Here is a 19,990-nt window from a genome sequence, read left to right on the forward strand (position 1 = left end):
GGGTTCCCCAGGTGGGGAGACCCTGAGACTGAGGGGTATTGCTAGGGGGCAGCACCCCAAAGACAAAGAGCACCAGGGTCCTGGGAGGGACACAGGGCCAGTGGCAAGGCGGATCACCAGCCTGCAGGGGGTGCTCCAGGACGCTGGAAGAGCTAATTCCCAAGGACAACCAGCAGGAGGCACCGCAGGGGTGAGTCCGCACGGTTACAGGCTGTCAATTGTGCAGGGGGGCACACTGATTCTCCACTGGGTTCTTTGGGTGCTCCTTTCATAGAAATAATAATTGGGTCTAGGTATTTTTAACTTGCTGCTTAGTCCACTATGCCATCTATTTAATTTGAACTGTGTTTAGGTTATTGGGGAAATGCTATTGGTAACTTTTTTTTTATTATTATTTAACTTTGTACCTTAAAGAAAACAAAACGTATGCAGGAATAAAGAGTGAAAAAGGAAGGTGGCCAGTCTGTGAGTCCGAGAGACATACCAAAATTAAAGAAGGGAAAAGATTATTATGTATATTATTTCACAAGTCTCTCTTCTGTCCCTATAAAATTCATTTTCCCAAGCAATTCTTATAAAGTAAGCTCCCTCCAGCTCAAATAGCATGTATCATTTTGCTATTCCTATGGACCAACCTTACTACAGTGGTGAGCTGCAAAAATAATAATAACACAATCATAATGTGTCATCTAGTGGTGAAAACGTGAATTACCACAGTCCCAAATATTTTAAATGGTTCATTCTTATTACAATGCTATAGCTCTATAAACAGCCTCAGCGCTAGCAAAGAGTTTGCCGAACAAGTAACCGATTTCCTGCACCAGAAGAGCCAACGGTCTAAGCACTCACAATGATGTAGGCCATTATGAATTAAGATAGTAGTGCAATGGAGTGGTAGGTGAACATTATCGCAAACTGGTGGGTGTGGAGGAGATCTGAGAAGGAGGAGTTGGTAGAAATGTTATGTACTTTAGTTGATGTTTCGTGTATAAAAAGCAGAATGGCATGTGAGATCTAGGTTCAATCCCCAGTTTTGCTACAGATTTCCTGTGTGACCCTGGGCAAGACACTTAAAGCCCATTGAAGTCGATGGAAAGATTCCTGTTTAATAGCTGATGTAAAGAGCTGAGCAAAGGAAGCCGTTTGCCATGAACACACAAGAAATTTTCAGCCTTACAACACCCAAGAACCATACATATTCTTGAGAGTAATCTATTGGCACCTTATTATATTAATTACAGTATTTACAGCTATACAGACATATCTTGTAACAAATCCCACAGGATCAAACCCTTGATCTCTCCATACCACATTCCCATTTCTGTAAAATGGGGATAATTTTTCCTTTCTCCCACTCAGTGCCCATGTTATCTATTTAGATAATAAACTCTTTGATCAGAGACTGTCTCTTACTTGTCTGTACAGCGCCTGGCACTATGAAGCCCAGATCTCAGGTGGACTACTGTAATACAAATAATAAAAAGTCATGGCTGGATGAGACAGATGAGCTAGGAGTGATCCCTTGGTGGAGCAGACGAAACAGGATGGACCTAGGGGAGATAAGAGTAGCGGTGTAGGAGAAAGAGCATCTCCTATGAGGCAGATTTTATTTTCTTCCCTGGTGAATGCCCATATCACTTTAACTGTGAAATGATCATTTTCACACACATCCTACCACCCTTGATAATCCTGTCAGATCTATCACAACCCACAAACAAAAGATGAAGAGCCAGGGGTCGAGCCATCTCTGCCTGGGATGGATGAGCAGAATCCAGAGATGGGGTAAAATGTGTGAATGGCAGGAAATCCCCTCCCCCCCCCCATCCATCCCTTCAAAGAGTCCTGTCCTTGGAACATTGCACCACAGACATTCGCTCCTCTCAGGTTGCATTCTGCTTGGTTTGAGGGACTGTTTTTTGGAAGTTCTTAGCTCAGTGCAGGCAGTATTCAATCAATCAATAAATAATCTCATTTAATGTTATTCCCTTGTCCCCCCACACCTTGGGGACTGTAACGCTAAACACACATAGCAGTGGATACAAAGCTGAGGATCTCAGACCACCATATGGTTCCCCGAAAAGTCACACAGGCACCAAGCATCCATGAGCCATTGGAAACATACAAAACAATAGATTATAAAAGACCATTAAGGGACACATTCAGTATACATGGTGGAAGCCCAAACAAGGCCAAGGTAAGCACAAAAATTCAATGATCTGAGGGTCTGGGCAAAAGCTGGCTGGGTTTTTATTGACTCTGCTTCCCATGGTCATAATAAAATATATAAGCAAGAAAATTCATATTGGAATGTGAAACTGTGCCATCTAATACCCTGGCCCAACGGGGAGCATTATTGCCTGTTCCCCTGGAGCGTGGGGGAAGCTACGTGATCGTTCGTCTTTAACTTTGATTTTTAACTTTTTTTTTTTTAAATAATTGTTTGGAGTTGTTTTTTTATCGTAACATCAACATCATATTTAATGTCGTTTTTATCGTGGGCCAACTTCCTTTCCCAATCCCTTGCTTTTCAGTATCAGCAAAATGGCTGTGTTGTGCCTGACTTCACTGGACCAGTATTCGTATAGCAAGTAGTATTTATTAGCCAGGATGCTGGAGTTTATGGACTAAACTGCAGCCCAGTGACTATTAAAGTCTAGGGTAGTGATCACATACTTTCTGAGCACATGTGCAGCATCAAGCTAGCTGAATAGTTTCATTTTTGAGCGTAGCAAACATTTTGTAACTAGTCCTGTGTGACGTTGTGCAGTCTATATGGTTTTATAAAAACTTGATAATAAGTCAATATAATGTAACTGAGATAGTTTTAGAGAAAATACGGTAATAAGTGAATGTAACGTAACTGGGATATGCTTCATGCAAAAGGTCTCTTGTAAGGTATCATTACAAAGCTTATAATCTACTGAGTATGATCATCTGATTTGTATAAATATACCACTCTTGTATCTAAAACTAGAAATATAAAATGTAACTCTGAGGGCCTATTGTAATTGTGTAAAGTGTGGACCATTAATGATGGTTTGGAATCTTGATGACTCCCATTGTCTGCAGATGGCTGTATTTACCTGTGAGTCTTCCTGTATATGTGTGTGCTGGCAAGTGAGTAATGAAGTCTTGCAGTGACATGTGATCATGTCACCTGAACTGGAATCCATCTTTAACCTGGTGCTTTTCCAGTGAGGGGGGGTGGAAACCCAGAGGGACAAAGGGTTCCCGCCTTATGCAAAAGATATATAAAGGGGTGGAAGAGAACAAAGGGGAGAGAGGAGCCATCATGAAGAATCCCCTAGCTACCACCTTAGCTGCAACAAGAGCTGTACCAGGGGAAAGAATTGTGCCCAGGCCTGGAAGGTGTCCAGTCTGAGAAAAAACTTACTGAAGCATCTCTGAGGGTGAGATTATCTGTATTCAGTTTGATTAGGCATAGATTTGCACATTTTATTTTATTTTGCTTGGTGACTTACTTTGTTCTGTCTGTTACTACTTTGAACCTCTTAAATCCTACTGTCTGTATTTAATAAAATCACTTTCTATTTAGTAATTCACTCAGAGTATGTATTAATACCTGGGGGAGCAAACAACTGTGCATATCTCTCTATCAATGTTATAGAGGGCGAACAATTTATGAGTTTGCCCTGCATAAGCTTTATGCAGGGTAAAATGGATTTATTTAGGTTTAGACCCCATTGGGAGTTGAGCATCTGAGTGCTAAAGACAAGCGCACTTCTGTAAGCTGTCTTCAGGAAACTTGCAGCTTTGGGACAAGTGATTCAGACCCTGGATCTGTGTCTGGAGCCAGACGGGAGTGTCTGGCTCAGCAAGACAGGGTGCTGGAGTCCTGACCTGGCAGGGAAAACAGAAGCAGGGGTAGTCTTTTGCACATCGTGTGGCAGCTCCCAAGGAGGTTTCTGTGATCCAACATCCTGAAATAATTTGGTTTCTTTACAGCAAAACTCAGCCCAGATTTTTTACTGAGCCTGAGATTAGGTTTTGGGTTCAGGCTGAAGCCTAATTACACCTCTACCCCGATATAACGCGACCCAATATAACACGAATTCGGATATAACGCGGTAAAGCAGTGCTCCGGGGGGCTGGGGCTGCACGCTCTGGCGGATCAAAGCAAGTTCGATATAATGCAGTTTCACCTATAACGTGTTTTTTTTGGCTCCCGAGGACAGCGTTATATCGGGGTAGAGGTGTATATTTTAGATGGAAACCACATGGAAAAAGACAGTGGTTTTCATAGTTTCAATCCCAAAGATAGGCAAAATGTATTGGTTGCAGTTACGGTGACCGGATGTCCTGATTTTTTTAGGGACAGTCTGGATATTTAGGGCTTTGTCTCATAAAGGCGCCAGTTATCCTCCACCACCTGTCATGATTTTTCACCCTTGCTGTCTGGTCACCCTAGTTACAGTCAAGTTCCGCTTTTGCATTTGACCCCAAGGGGATGCGAACCTGTGTGAAATGCACCCAGAATAACTTTTCAGAAGACCCTCTGAAGCACACCACTGGGATTTGTGCCAAGAAAGAGTCGTAATAGGAAAGGTTGTGTGGGAGGCTCCCTCTCCAATCGCTTTTCAAACACTTCTATTTTTTAAAATGAACCAAGGGGGTAAGTGAAGTGGAAATACAGACTCGTCTATACACTGACAGCAAGATCCACATGGTTCTTGGGCCTGGTGCTGCTGTCATTCAGGAGTAACGTTAGTGAGGTCACTCGAGCTGCAGCAATGTAAAACCAGTGTTCCTGAAAGCAAGATCCAGCCCACAGGGTCTACAGCTTCTCCTCCATTCTATCCCCTGCCAATGCATGATAGTTCCTGGCTATTGTACAGTTTTGAGTGTTCTATTCAGCTTAGGTTTCAATGTGTTAAGTGACTTCCCTTGACAGAATATCTGAAAAGCATCTGTTAATAACTAATACAAATATCAAAGCATCTATAAATAGTCAAACTTAATTGGGTTCCTGTTTTAGCTCCTCTAATCAAACATATGTAGAAAAATGACTGATTGTATCTTCTCTAAATAATATAGTTTATCAAACAATCAGAGTCTGCCAGCTCACCAAGCCCAGTGCATCAACTGACAGCACCCAAACTTTGCTTTTATTTATTTGTACTGCAGTAGTGCCTACCATCCCCAAACGGGGTCAGAGCTCCATTGTGTTAGGTCTTGTGAACTTCTTGCACGCTTCTATTTATTCAGTGTTATCGACAGCTGTAGCTCTTAAACTGAACTGTGTTTCCTCATTTCCATTTAGATTGCCAGATTCTATACAATCTGTTGATATTAAGAAACGGCAGAACAGCAGGGATATCTATTTCCTAAACCATGCTGATGGTAGTAAGTGGGAGTTTTGCAATGGACTTCAGTGGCAGCAGAAGCAAGCCCCATAATCTATATCGCTTATCCCAGAACTTGTGTAACATAGGATGTTACCTGTGTAAGTGGAACCAGTTACCATTTGACCCTTGATAGCTGCAACAAGCATCTTTCTTCTTATCTTTACTCTTATTCTTGCTGTTGCCCAATTCCAAGAATGTATATTGTCCAATAAAAATAAAATTAGTCTGTCTAGTGTTTGTACTGCTCTCACCGCTGTAGTATCTGACCCACTTACAACTGATGATACCGAACAATTTCACACTGAGTGTGATAGTGCACACGCAATGTGCATCCAGTTTTCATTTTGTGACATTTGCGCTAGAATTATAGGCAACAGAAACAGAACTCCTCATTGCTGTAGTCAGAATTCACACACATCTCTGCCGGCCTTGGCAATTCTGGAAACAATCTGGTCTTCTTTTTTGTGATGGGAGTGTGTCAAGAAAGAGCGTTAAGTCCCTTGGTTAGGGTATGATAGACACCAAATTAATAGTTCTTGGAGTATGTTTCAGTGTAGAACCTCTTGTAGGTGCTCAAGCGCCTCATGCACCTGAAATTGGAGTCTTCTGAATAGCAGTTTGCATTTGGGCCACACCCTGGACCTCCTTGTGCTCCTGTGTGAAGGGATAAAGGACGACGGTAGCTGTGACCCTCCCTCAGTTCCCTCGTACTGCCCATGGCAATGGGATAGAACCCAGCACGTGTCTGACACACTACTCTTCATGGGGACTTCAAAATCCGTTTTCAACCAACTCTAGTGAAGAAATCTTCAGCTTCACATTTCCTTCAAATGGAGTGTTCAGGAAGACTATCTGCAACCCTCCTTGTACAGTGGGGTGTGGCGCTTCCTGCCAACTGGACTGCCTCATTGTGGACTCCAAAACATCAGGGTACAAACCCTGCCCATCCTGGTAGGAACTGAACGCTATCAAGGATGGACACAGCAGATGCCTCTCCTGCCTAGAGGAGAATCACATCCCAAATAATTGCTCTGTGTGCAAGTCCTTTTCCTTCCAGACATGCAAATTCCAGGGACACTCGGCTCAAACTACATCTGCTAGAGCAGTCAAAGGGGGGCCCAAGATATCTCCTGAAGGATTCCATATCACCTCTGGAGACATTCCTTACACCGAAACATGTACCAGTACCAGAACAGACACCTGTATCAGATCTCCCCACCATGGCACCACCATTCAAAGAGGAGATATACTCCTTCTTGCCATTGCTGACCTACTTCTTTTCACTGACATCGAGCAGGGATTCCTCTCCTCTGCCTTCAGAGAGTGACCCCCATGGAGAATACTGGGGAGCTCTCATCCAGGGCTTCATCCTAGAGGGGGCGTGAGCAGCACTGGGCCAGTCCCAACCTGGTCTGTACCCACCTGGCATGCCACCTGGTCCATATTGGCCTTACTGCGGATCATCATCTCGTGTCCAGAAGCAGATTCTCTCTCCCGTGCTTCCAGAAAGAGGAGATCCTGTTCCCTGGTAGCCAGCTCACCCACACCAGAGCTGGACATGGGTCCCTACGAGTAAGAAATGACAGAGGAACAATCACAATCTGTCTCCATCTAGAGAGTCGTTCTCTTCACCAGACAAGGCGGTAACTCCAGTCCTGGCACTGGCAATTACTGACTTTAAAGATTTCCAGGACCTCCTGTCCCATGTTTGTGGACATTGAGACTACATTTATACAAGAGAAGTCTCATAAACTCTTTGATATTTTGAGTACCATGATATCGGCCAGAGTTGCCCTCCCAAATAACGAGGGGATTGTTGAACTGGCCAAAGGACTGTGGCAAACCCCATCCACTCTTCGGTAACTTCCACTTCTAAACTAACGGGCTTTGAGCACTTCTACATCCATGCAAATCCAGGATGTTTTGGCAGACTTTTCTTGGACTAAGTCCACAAAAGGCATACTTAAGTACAAAGATCCTAAGAAGTTGGATCTTTTTGGATGCCGAGAATATTCATCAGCTTCACTGTGGCTTGGGGTGGCAAACTACCAGGTTCTGTTCACTGAATACAGTCTGATCTCGCAGCACTGCAGCCAGATACTCCATCCAGACCTGAAGTCACTGCATCTTCTGGTGTGTTTGTTGGCTGGCTAAGCACCTCCCAACAGGTCCAGGAAATCTGGGTACAAAGCAAGAAGACATCAACCAGTAAGACTGGCTCATCAACATGAAAGAGGTTCTTAATACGGTCAGCCCAATGGGGCCTGGACCTGGTCTTGGCCTTGATACCGAAGATCCTCATCTACTTATTGCAAATAAACAGTCTGTCCTTTCATTCAGCGGTATTATGGTCTATTTTGCAGCAATCTCAGTTTGCCATCTGCCTGGACAGTCGTGCTCTATCTCTTCATCCCCAGTGGTATCAAAGTTTTTCAAAGAGCTATTACACACCTACCCACTGGTCAGGGAACTTTCTCCTGCCTGGGGCCTCAACATGGTCTTCGTGAGGCTCATGTAGCCTCCCTTTGAACCTCTTTTGGAATGCTTCTTACACCAACCACCTTGCTCTGAAGATGGTTTTCATAGCACCTATCACTTCAAACAGAAGGGTGAACTTCAGACACTTATGGTTGAATCCTCCCCATCCCCCACCACCCACCACCATTCAACATTCCACGGGGACATGGCAGTGCTAAAACCTCACTTGAAGTATGTTCCTCAGATAGTCTCAGAATTTCAAATAAACCAGACAGTCAACCTGCCTGTCTTCTTCCCCAAGCCACAGTCTGAGAAATAAATTGCACTCATTGAGTGTAGCCAGGACTTGGCTTTATTACATTGACAGGACCAAACCATTCAGACTTTCATACCATCTATTTCTACTCATAGTATGTTTTCCTCAGGACTAATTTTTCTGGTAAAGCAAGCTAATATTCAACCACATTGTTTCTAAAGACACTTTTTTTTTTCAAGTTTCTTTAAAGTCTTTCATTAGCTCCACATTTTCAGGATCATCCGCAACATAATTTGTCTCAGAATTTCCCCTCAGTAGTTTAATTGTTGAGCTTTTATTCCAAACCAAATACTCGTTACTGCTTCTTCTTGTTGGTAATCCACAGTGTCATAGCTGCCAAATTTGGTGCAGCTCTAGGAGTATCTTTTCTCACCAGTAAGAATAAACCCACCAATTTTCCCCTGCAGATTCTCCCAGACCAGTGAGGAAAGGCAGGAAGTTTGTCCACTCCCCGGCAATCTCCCCTTCTCCTTGCAGCAGAGTAGGTGAAGAGTGAAGGAACTCCCCTAAGAGCACCTCACCAGTGACTTCTAGTTGTTGCTGATGGGCACAACTTAGAGCAGTTGTGAGCTTGTCCTATGTTGCAGCAGGGACATAACCAGTGTTAGGAACAGTGGAACATAATGTGGAATACAGCCTCTTTTGTCATCTCGCCCCCATGAGTGCAGCTTGGGTGCACCCCAACGTGGGGCCATAGTTCCTCTTTATTTAGTCCTGTCGGGATCCTTGCATAATGAGATGTCATAACAATTCTCTCTACAAAGCCAATTCTCCAAGATCTGAGCGTAAAACATCAGGAAGAAACTTTTGAGGCAATGGTAACAGGTCAGAGGCCTCTTTCCTGGACAGGCAGCTGACTAACCAACGTTCCAGGATTGAATTTCGTTCCTCATTCCCCATTCAGGGGCAGAGGGAGAATCAGCATCATTTTCTGTTTTGCTTGGCATGCCTGAGTTTTGAATTTTGGGTTTAAAACAACACTCAGACAAAACCCACATGGCCCATGTTTGCTTGAAACTTGGGTCAAACTTGCCATGATATCCCTAACCAGGGCAACCTTGCAGGCTGTTTATTTTTGTCTTCTTGAAAGCGCTTTGTATAGACCTACATCTTCTGTTGAACTTAACCAGCTCCTCTGACTGGTTCAGTCTCTGTTCTAGAATGAAGCTGCGAGAGAATCCGTTCTGGCTTCATTGTTACATGGTATGACCTAATGGAGTCCCAGGGTAGAATCTAAGCAGTTACCCTGGGCATTAGAAACATTACCAACTGAAACTCAGTGTATCCCCTCTTCTTTTTCTTTCCCCTCATGCAATAAAGGAGCTGAAGGATTGGAACAATGAACCAACTCACAAGGCATTTCTGGTTCACCTTTTCAGCTCTTTCTGTGAAATTCCCATTGCATTCTAATGAGGTTTATTCAGGTGAGCTCACACTGCTTTTGGTCTTGTCTACACTTGATTTATCTTCCTAACATGTCCCACTGTTACATTCACTGCATCAGTTCTACTTCCGGTGCTCAGAGTGGGAGCTGTAGGGTACCTAAGGCACCGGCTGCTGCTAGTGTATAACGACTGTGTTGCCTAGACCTGGGTGACATGATGTGGCAGTTAAAATACCAGTAGCACGTCTACACTAGTGCTGTATCTAGAGTGCCACACTGAGTGGGTATGGTTACATACTCTTCCCTCCCAAGGCGGCTTGTCCCAACCCTCAGAGATCCACCCACCTCAAATCCCTGTGCAGCCACCGCTTGTTATGTCAGGTCCATGGGTGAGTCATCAGTAGCAGAGATTGAACCTGGGATCCCTGGATCGAATAGCACGAGTCTTGACTGTCTGAGCGCAAACAAGCCAAGGCTATAACGGCTCATCAACCCCTATGTGGTCTAACCACCACAAGAAGGGGACAGAGTGTGTGTGCGAATTACATTCTCACTATTGCTAGGACCCGTGACGTTCAATGATGGTAGCATTAATGGGAAATTTAAGGGGGGAAAAGGCTAGTGTAGGGTAGCCAAGACTTAATTTGTAGCACCAAATTCACCATTGGTGTAACACCGGGCGTAACTTTTGCTTACAATGTTCAATTCTGAAAAAGAAATCTTTGTCTATGGTAATCACATTGTTTACGGTTTTGATTTCCAATGAGGCCAAAGTTTTCAAAACCATTTTGCAGCTCCTGTCAGAGCTTATGCTGAGCGTCAGAAGACCGTCCTAACTGCTCTGGAAACTGACCCTGGATTGCAAAAAACAGCTGTTGATTTGTTTCCAAACGACCCAGGTACATTGCAGTGCGTTTTGAGCTGAATTCAGCTTTCCAAGACTTCTAGATAAACTTGGTGCCTACTTCAGTCTCTATGTGTAATGAACAGGGGCGGGGATGGGGTTGTTTCGATATAAATTCTAAAATACCAACAGTTGGTATTTGGAGCTGTTGTTTGTTTCCATGTGAACCGAAAATTCACTTTCCCCAGTGTCCACAGAACCAGAATATTAGTGTCCTACGTCCCTGAACCTGCAGCTCCCGAGGCAGGGGGCATATTAGAGGTGAGGAAAAGGAATGGTCAATGCAAGCTGGCTTATGGTCTCTGTTCTGGGGTACAGAATCATGGCTCCATGACTGGTTGCTGGTCCTTAGCTCCTCTGTTCTCCTTGGTGGCTGGGGAAGGAACTGGAGCCAACCTTCATTAAGAGCTCCCCAAGGGTCAGACAGAGCCACCTGCGCTCCTGTCCCTCTCTCCCTGGGGCTCCCAGACCCTGACAGAGAAGCAGGCAGTGGAACAACCAGAGCTGCTATGCTCTTTTGTCTCCCTGTGATGCTGAGCAGCTGCCACAGGGAAAGGACAGCAGCCATTAAAGGCGCTCCCAGCTCACACCGGGCCTGTTCCTGGGGCAGTTGGAAACGGGAAAGTGGGGCCCCCCCAGCCCTTGCTGTAGTGACTGCATGTATTGAAGCTCATTAGCCTAAAACTCCCAGGGCATGGTTCAGGGAACACATTCAGTTCAAAATCAGATGTACGTTTGGAGTCTCGAGTGACACAATTTAGAACCTTGAGCGTCACCAGTGGCCTCTGGGCCACAGACTGGACACGCCTAATCTATGCCATGTTGCGCCTCTTTCTCACTGAGTTTTACTGTAGACTTTGCAAGCGTTGATGGCACCCAGCACGATACGAGCGTCATTCGGAATTTAGAGCCGCGCTCTCTGTCCAAGAGATCGATCAACTGGAATAAAGGTTAACATGTTTTGACTTCATTTAACATAAAATGATTAAGTTATTTTCTTTGCGTAAGCATTCAGCAGTGCTGGCTCGCAGTTTTTCTGGGACTGGCAATCCATCAGAAAAGTGAGGCAGCTGTCATCCGGTGGATGGGGGCGGGTGACCAGGAAAGTTGTGCTAACATTAGCATCTGCCTCTCTTTGTGGAAAAAGAGAGAGAGGCTATTTAGGTGATCTTGAATGTTTTGAACATTAAATGGGCCGAGCCATTTAACAAGTCATCGATATTGTAAGACATGGCTCAAAAAAAAATCAATATTGGTGTTCATCCAGAATAACCGACAATAATGCTGGTGCCATCAGGATAGATTGTAAAAGCCTATTTAATGAAAGACAAAGGGTTGAGTTGACTTTAAAGACCCAACATTTTTGACACCTTGATTTTGGTTGATGCGTAGTGGACAAGTATGAAGCACACACACCTGTATCTCTGGTGTGGTGCAAATAATGCCCCATATTCTCTCCCATGCCAAGTTCCACTGAATGCAGGAGCAGACGTCAAACTAGCTTCACTGGCCCCATCCTCAAAATGGAATAGGAGCTCCTAGAAGCTATTCTAATTTATGCAAGTTGGTAACAGTTTCCAAAGGACCTTATCCCATCTGAGATTTGCCATAGTACATCAGCGCTCTGGATCCAGCCCCACCACCCACCCTGGGCCACAGGGCTGGTTGGCACAGTGGCCAGGTACGTGGACTTAACCCTAGTGGCGTTTCCCCCACACTGGAGGAAATTCTCAGCTAGGCAGATCTGCACTTTCTGTGGCCCCAATCAACACAGAGGGGCTGGAACACAATAGAGAGTTGAGTCCAATATCTCCCTCTTCTCTTGACTGTCAAGCAAAGACTATGTATCCAAAGCCTTGTCTACACTAGGGATATCTTCTAATATTTCCCCAACATTACCAGCACAGCTGCTCTGAGCAGATTTAATTGACGTGCTGTTAAAAAGATTTGTGACCCTGGAGATTCGCCTTCTCTAGGTCTTCTAAAATTGCTAACAATGAAATGGGTGCTAGCAACAGTGGCAAGTCTTCCTGAATGCCTGCCTTGCAGATCAGAAGTGTTAAGTGGGTTTTATTTTAATGTTCAGGATTTTTTTGTCACATTCAAATGGCTCATTGTATTTGCAACACAATATTACCTGTAACAGCCAAAGATATGTTATATTTAATGCAAGTGATTTATTTATGACCATTTTTTTGTGTGTGTGTGTGTGTGTGCAAAGTTTAAGGAATGCCATCAGTTTAGCCGAAGGAAGGGAATACAATGAGAGTGTTGCCAACTCTTAGAATTTTATTGCAAGTCTCATAAAACCAGGTCTTTTTCTTAAAACACCAGCTCCTGAAGTCACGTGAATCTCCGCTTTCATTTTTTAATGTAAGTTGCTAGCCCCCATAGTTGCAGAGAAAAGCATGAACCCATGATCCCAAAGAATCTCAAAGAATCAAAAACCAAAAGATGAACTATATACATTAGTTTTGTTTTTTTAATATCATGATATGTTAAAGTCCATCTCATGGTTTTTAGATGCTAGGGATTGTCAATCATAGAAACGTAGGACTGTGTAACACCGACAGACCCTGGTCGTTGGGATAGAACCTAGGACTTCTGGAGCTTAGTGCATGAGCTTCTACTAAAAGCCACATGGCTGTTAGCTAAGGCTGTAGCAGACTCATTAATCTCTAAGTGGTCTTGGTGCCACTAGAAGAGAGAACACCACACCCAGGAAGTGTGTGGGTTACAACTGTATGTGACCTTGATTGGTCATCTAATCCAGGCCCCTGCACTCATGGTAGGACTAAGTATTATCTAGACCATTAATCTGCTCTTAAAAATCTCCAATTATGGAAACTCCACAATCTCCCTAGGCAATTTATTCCTGTGCTTAACCACGTTGACAGTTAGGAAGTTTTTCCTAATGTCCAATCTAAACCTCCCTTGCTGCAATTTAAGCCCATTGCTTCTTGTCCTATCCTCAGAGGTTAACGAGAACAATTTTTCTCATTCCTCCTTGTAACAAACTTTATGTACTTGAAAACTGTTATCATGTCCCCTCTCAGCCTTCTCTCCTCCAGATTAAACAAACACAATTTTTTTCAATCTTTCCTCATGGGTCATGTTTTCTAGAACGTTAATCTTTTTTGTTGCTCTTCTCTGGACTTTCTCCAATTTGTCCACATCTTTCCTGAAATGTGGAGCCCAGAACTGGACACAATACTCCAATGCAATGCTGCAATGAAAGCCATAATATTCTTGTGTTATAAATGCAAACCAAGTCCGACATCCAATGACTTTCAGGAATACTCTTTCTATAAAGGCATATGTATAAATATTGCGTTCAGTAGGAAAAAGCGCTATGTGACCAAACAGTGTGGTATCACTGAAGAACTCCTGTCTTGTTTACTCATCATGTACATCAATGATATTATTTTCTTTATGTGAAATAGTGATCCCAAACCGGCCAGCCTTAGCTGAGATTGTTGTTGTTGGCTCTGTGTCCATCATTCTTGCTCTGCTGAGTGGAATGGTCCTTTGGTATTTCATACTGTAAGTATTTAGGGAAAATAATACCGCTTCGAAGCATGTCCTGTAACAGTCGCAGGCTCAGAGCCTGCAATTGGATCCAACAGGCAGACCCGTATGCCAGTAAGGAGCCCTACTGACTTCACACAGACTCTGTGCGGGCACAGGGGTCCGTTCATGTGGATCTGATTGCAGGTTGGGGCCATGGAAATTCGATAAGTGATTATGACAATCGGCAGACATAGTATGTTGGAATTAACTAGCACTGTGAGGCAGGCAGCGCATAATGGGAGGTAGGCATGATAGCATACAGTGGTGCTGGAACATTTTAATAATGGGGGTGCTGAAAGGCAGCTATCTAACCCCTGTCCCGTTGTTCGTCTCTCCCGTCCCCTGAGCTGAGGCGGGGAGCAGGGCTATGTCTCTGGGAAGGGGGGACCTGAACAGGGGTAAGGGGTCTGAGGTTGTGACCACAGCTGGGGACGGGTGTGGGGCCAGGAGCAGAGCCCCGGGCAGGGGCCAGCATCCGGGATCCCACATGTGGGGCCAAGAGCAGAGCCCAGCCATGGGGCCAAGTGCTGGGTCCCGGGAGTGGAGCCCTGCGATCGGGGGGCCAGGCACGGGGCCCTGGGAGCAGAGCCCTGGGACCGGGGGCTGGGCACAGGGCCCCAGGAGCAGAGGTCTATGAGCCGGGAGTGGGGCCAGGAGCAAGGTCCTGGGTATGAAGCCAGTGGCTGGGGAGCAGGGTACAGGGCCAGCCCCTGGGACCCAAGCCAGGGAATGGCCCCCCAGGTGCAGGGCCAATGGCCCCACATAAAACCTGGGGGTGCTGCAGCACCCCCCGATTCCTGCGCCTATGACCTCATAGAGGGACGGGGGCAAATGGGAAAGAGGGAAGCTGAACAGATAGAATGGGGGGCAAAGTTATGGGCTGGAGAAGGATTTTATGTAAATACTGCTGATAAACCTAGGGAAGGGTAGAGGGTGATTTCCCTTTCTCTGAGAGAGTCGGACCACTCCCTCCCTGGATACAATTGCATACCCATCAGCCAGGATAGCTCCTAGGGGTTTATAGACACTTTGAAAAGCAAATGTTGTGCCTTTGAAATGCACAAAGTGGCAGGCATTTAAGAAGGGCGTACAATAAAATTGCAGGGTCAGATAACACTATAACCCTGTAGTACCACCTTTGTGGCATAATTTTCTGGTGCAAAGTGTAAACCTACCCGGCAAAGGGCAGCGCCACAGAAGTTTGTTTGCCCAGTTATGTTGCTGCCTGCCTAGATTATGGTTTTAAGCATGTCTTTAAAAAAAAAAAATACCTAGGAAAATGAATAAATTGGGCCGTCCCTCACCCCACCCTCCCTGCAGTTCTTGTCCTCCTCAGAGAGCCCAGCAAAGTAGATCAGAAAGGATATTTTTCTAAAGGTCCGTGCACCACTGGAATCCCACTTAAGCTTTATTTTGAAGGATTAAGTGGTGAACTTCTTCCACTAGTGTCTGGAACTGAGCCTCTTTTAGCAGCAAAAAAGGGAGTCACTGAGCTTGATTATGCTTCTACGTACACCAATTTTATACTGGAGCCGTTTCACTTGCTCCTGATTTACATTGATGGAAGCAACAACAGAATCTGGCCCTGAATTACTATAGAGGGTTTCCCTGCTTTCCCATACTTAAAGCAATGGCAGTGCTAAACACAAGGTAATACAAGAATCTCCATCGTCCTACTGTCAGATATGTCATTCCAACCTGAATGTATATGTTATAAAATTAGAAACTGATCGAATTATCCCCCGATTTAATTGACTAAAACTCACAGGCCCTGTAGTTGCATCGTATCTTGTGGCCTGTGGTAAGTTGGCTTCGTGCAGAAAAGAAAATGATGATCCGTAGGGAGAACTGAGTGGAAAAATTATCCAGGGATGTGAATACAAAGCACCCAACAACTACAGCTCTTGCTTATCAAAACCACCAGATTTCTGGAAGTGTAGAGCAATGGTAAAAACATTTGGAAGTAACAGAATAAAATAACTGGAATTTCAACCATCTTCTTCAAGAACATGAGAGAGAATATTCCAAGTATTTTATTTCATACACTAATTTAAAAAAATCAGACACTTTTACAGAGCTGGGAATGATCCTGCACTACATGCATGAGTAAAAATCTGACATGTGAGTAATCGTTGCCGAATAGGGAACCAACCTGGAAATTCTTGCCGCTTGTTCCGGATCCCCCCTTGTAACTATTGGCGCCAGGGGGCTTGACATGCAAAACCAGATTTTCAAGTGCTCAGCATCAACAACTGTGGCTGAATTTTCAACAGAGTTCCGTATCCCCCAGACCCAGTTGTGACATTTATGGTTAGATTTTCAAAAGGGCCCAGCATCCAACATGCACCCAACATGCTAGCTCTTTATGAAAATCTGCTCCCTTTTGATGATTAACTGGGATCTGTGCTCTTCTGGAAATCTGGCCCGTAGTGTTCATGTGCACCGGAGAAATACCTCATTTAATCCATTACAATTTGCAGTGTAAATCATATGAATGGGGTCAATCACTCTAAGAAAGCTCAGGACCCTTCTATTATCTCCAGTCCTAAAAAGTCCCCCTTGTAGTACAGCATTTGTGCTATTTGTTGATTTGCATTAGATGACGCTCATTTGTTTTTCCTGCTAGCAAATGGACGAAGGAAGAGAAAGCGTTGGCTTTTGGTTTCAGGCTCCTGTCTAAACAGATTCCATTTGGGAATCTAGCCCGAGGGGGTGAAGAGTGGAGTGGGCATGAGGAAGGCAGTGCGTGGCAAAGAAGAATTGAGAAGTTCAAAGGGTTTGATTTTTCAGGTATGACTTTTTGCCTAATTCAGCAGTAGGTTCCCTCTTTTTTTCACCAAAGCAAAGTTAGCGACCCCATCCTGCTTTACAGATTGGCTGTTCCGAGCTGTGGAATCGTGCTCTTCCATTGAGAAGCTAACCCATTCACCAGGCTCCCGTGCACTGCAAACCGTACTGATGTCTAAAGTCACAGCTTGTTGAGCCATTGGTACTGACGAGCGCTGGCGAGAAGCTGAAATTCCCATTCTGTGGGAAATTCTGACTTTTCAAAAAAATCAATTGGTTTGCAACAGAACGGAAAACGAAATTTTGAAACTTCCCATGCAAGAGGTGTTCTGATATTTCATTTTGAGAAGGTAGAAACAATATTTCATTTTGACCTGTTTCTGAGACTCCTCAAACTGCCCAGAGGTTGGGGAGCCTGGGTGCTGGGCAGCATGGGTAAGCAGGGCACTGGGGCAGTCCGTCTGGCATGCTGACCTGGAAGCCCAGGCAGCTGAGGAGTTGGGTAGAGGAACTGGCAGGAAACCAGACAAGTAAACCTGCGTGGTTTCCATCAGAATTTGATTGAAATTGCCACGTTCCCATGGAATGTTTCGATTTCGCCAATCGGCACTTTCCTATGGAAAGCCATTCCATTGGTAAACTTCCAGAAAGTTCCAATATTCTATGAGCCGTACCATTTTTTTTCATGCTGCATCTTCCTTCCTTTATGATTTATCCTAGTCAGTACACACCACAGCAGCACCACAGAATATAAAATGATAGCCGGCTCACTGTTCCCAGGATTACAACTATAAGCCAGAAGAGTTTCCATAACCAGGGCTCTGTCAGTATGGGATCACATTCTTTTAGGCCTTGATCTATCAAAGCACTTAAACACATGGTTAATTTTAAGCACATAAATATTCCCATTGAAGCCAATGAGACTACTCACATGCATGGAGTTAGCATGTGCTTAAGTCCCTTGTTGAGTCATTGTGAATCTCAACTGGCAGTCAGGATTGGCCTGGAGTGGTACCCCCAGAGTTTTGCTTGGACTTTCACTTTCATTCTAAACCAACTTCAGGCAATTTTCAGGGAGGCTCAATGGCTTCATAATGTTTTGTCCTAGGATTCAGGAGTTGGGACCATTCCTATCCTCCATCTGCTGACTTTGGGGTGAACAGGCCAGATCGGTATAAAACAAGGACACGTTCACTTGCTTTCACATCATTTTTAGTGGTTAAGTGACGTAATTTTTATCACCACATCAACAGACACTGATGCCACAAGGAGGCATATCTAATCTAGCTACCTATCGTCCGAGGGTTTTACACAGCCACCCATCAGCATAGTCTCTGCACTCCTTCCATGTAAAATTGATACCAATAATGAAGTCTCTCATGGCATCCTGGAGTCTTTAGATCTTCTCCTTTTTGGGGGGAAAACTCTGCATGTGGTAGGATTTTCACTGGTGAGGGTGTCAATCTTTTGAGTGCCATTCTTGCTGTGGTGGAATGTCTTCTGACTGCAGGGGAGGACTCTGAAGAATACTAATATGAAAGAAAGATCTAGTATAATAATAAAATCAGGAAGAGAAACATGTCTCTGAACAGAATGGGCCAAACACATTCCTTGAGTAAGTCGATAATCAGAGCAGTTTATCCAAAGGACGGATTTGGCCCAACAAGGTGATGATACCTCTTTAAGGGCAGAGTTCAGTGCTTAATATTGTATTTCCATCCTTTTCAGGGGTTCAGATAAGCTGTTCAATGATTTGTGTATGAGGGAAAAATTGGAGAAGCAGTTTAAAAGAAAAGGCCATGATACTGTATTGTAATCTGCTAACATGGACCCCTTGCACCTACTGGGCACCTAACTCTGGTTCTAAACCTTCAGTAACTTCCCAGACAGGCAATCTCTTTCCTATATCAGTTGTAACATATGTTACATATCCTGTGATATACAATTTACCCAGTTTTGAGATCATCTTTCCTGCTACCATAGTTGAGAACATGTGAAAAATTTAGCTAGTTATAATTTCCCAATTCACCCCAGGCTTCCTAGCCCTTACAGTGGACACAGTTGGGTTGGGTTTGTTCTTCTCCTTTTCTTTCTTAAAATATCTCTGCAAATCTTAACCAATAAAATGTCATATTATAGCTTTGAAGCCCAAAAGGAAGAAAAAGAAAGTATCAAAGGAGGATAAGAAGGCAAAGGAAATGAAGGAAAAGCAGGGGAAGAAAGAGAAGCCACCTGAAGAAATGAGTGAAAAACAGGGAGAGAAAGAGAAGCCACCTGGAGAAGGGGAGGAAAAAAGGGAAAAGAAACCAAAGGTGGCAAAGAGACAAGAAAAACAAAAGAAATTGAGAAAAACCAAGAAAACAAAGTCAAAACTGCAACTAAAGCACCCCAAAGGAAAGAAGTCACCAACTCGGAAGAAGCTGAAGTGAAGAACTCTAATAAACAGGATTTAGGTGAAATGAAATGGAAGCTGGAAAGCAAAAGGAAACAATGAGAGAGAAAAGAAATATGTAGGAGGAAGGAACTGGCCATGACCGACGGCACCATTCGAACCAGGAAGAACCAAAGGCAGGAATGCTAAACCTAGGGGATGATTTTCATCTTCTTCTTTTGTTCCTTGGTGCGAATGTTGTACTGCTGGTGAGGTACAAATGGCATAATAAATTGGGGAAAAAAGATGGAACAATATATATCTATTATCTGTATTTTGATACCAGCTAGTGGTCCTGATCAGGGCCTCATTGCGCTAAGAGCGGACAAATGTGTAACAAAATGATGGTCTTTTGACATTATTTGTACTTAGATTAGCTTGCAGAAAAGAAACAACCGGCAGAGAGGCATTATGGTCCAGTAGTTTGGGTGCTAGTTTAGGACATTGGTAGAACTTGGTTCAAGTCCCTTCTCCACTACAGACTTTCTGTATGACCATGGGCAAGTTACTTAGCCTGTCTGTGCCTCAGTTCCTCATCTGTAAAATGGGGATAATGCCACAAGTTCTTGCAAGGATAAATATATTAAAGACTGCGAAGCTCTCAAATACTACGGCAATAAGGTGGATGCCATATACGTACCCCAGCTAGAGTAGGGTGACCAGACAGCAAGTGTGAAAAGTCGGGATGGGGATTGGGGGGTAATAGTAGCCTATATAAGAAAAAGACCCAAAAATTGGGACATCTGGTCACGCT

The 19,990-nt window shown here is 44.2% G+C and overlaps 1 protein-coding gene across 1 annotated transcript; it reads left to right on the forward strand.

Moving 5' to 3' along the window:
• Positions 1-2,168: 2,168 nt before the first annotated feature.
• Positions 2,169-19,464, forward strand: LOC135973479 (uncharacterized). The gene is made up of 7 exons (XM_065556816.1): positions 2,169-2,194; positions 5,282-5,364; positions 10,339-10,443; positions 11,303-11,398; positions 13,892-13,991; positions 16,645-16,808; positions 18,945-19,464. The coding sequence occupies exons 1-7, from the start codon at positions 2,169-2,171 to the stop codon at positions 19,232-19,234; spliced, it is 864 nt and encodes a 287-aa protein (XP_065412888.1). The 3' UTR covers positions 19,235-19,464.
• Positions 19,465-19,990: the final 526 nt, after the last annotated feature.

Source organism: Chrysemys picta, chromosome 9 (assembly GCF_011386835.1).
Source record: "Chrysemys picta bellii isolate R12L10 chromosome 9, ASM1138683v2, whole genome shotgun sequence".
In the NCBI taxonomy this organism is placed as follows: domain Eukaryota; kingdom Metazoa; phylum Chordata; order Testudines; family Emydidae; genus Chrysemys; species Chrysemys picta.

Coding starts and splice junctions, on each gene's coding strand:
- LOC135973479 (XM_065556816.1), top strand. CDS start 2,169: ATGGTGGAAGCCCAAACAAGGCCAAG. Junction 10,444..11,302: donor TTTGTTTCCAAACGACCCAG/GTACATTGCAGT, acceptor GTTTTACTGTAG/ACTTTGCAAGCGTTGATGGC. Junction 13,992..16,644: donor GTCCTTTGGTATTTCATACT/GTAAGTATTTAG, acceptor TTTTCCTGCTAG/CAAATGGACGAAGGAAGAGA.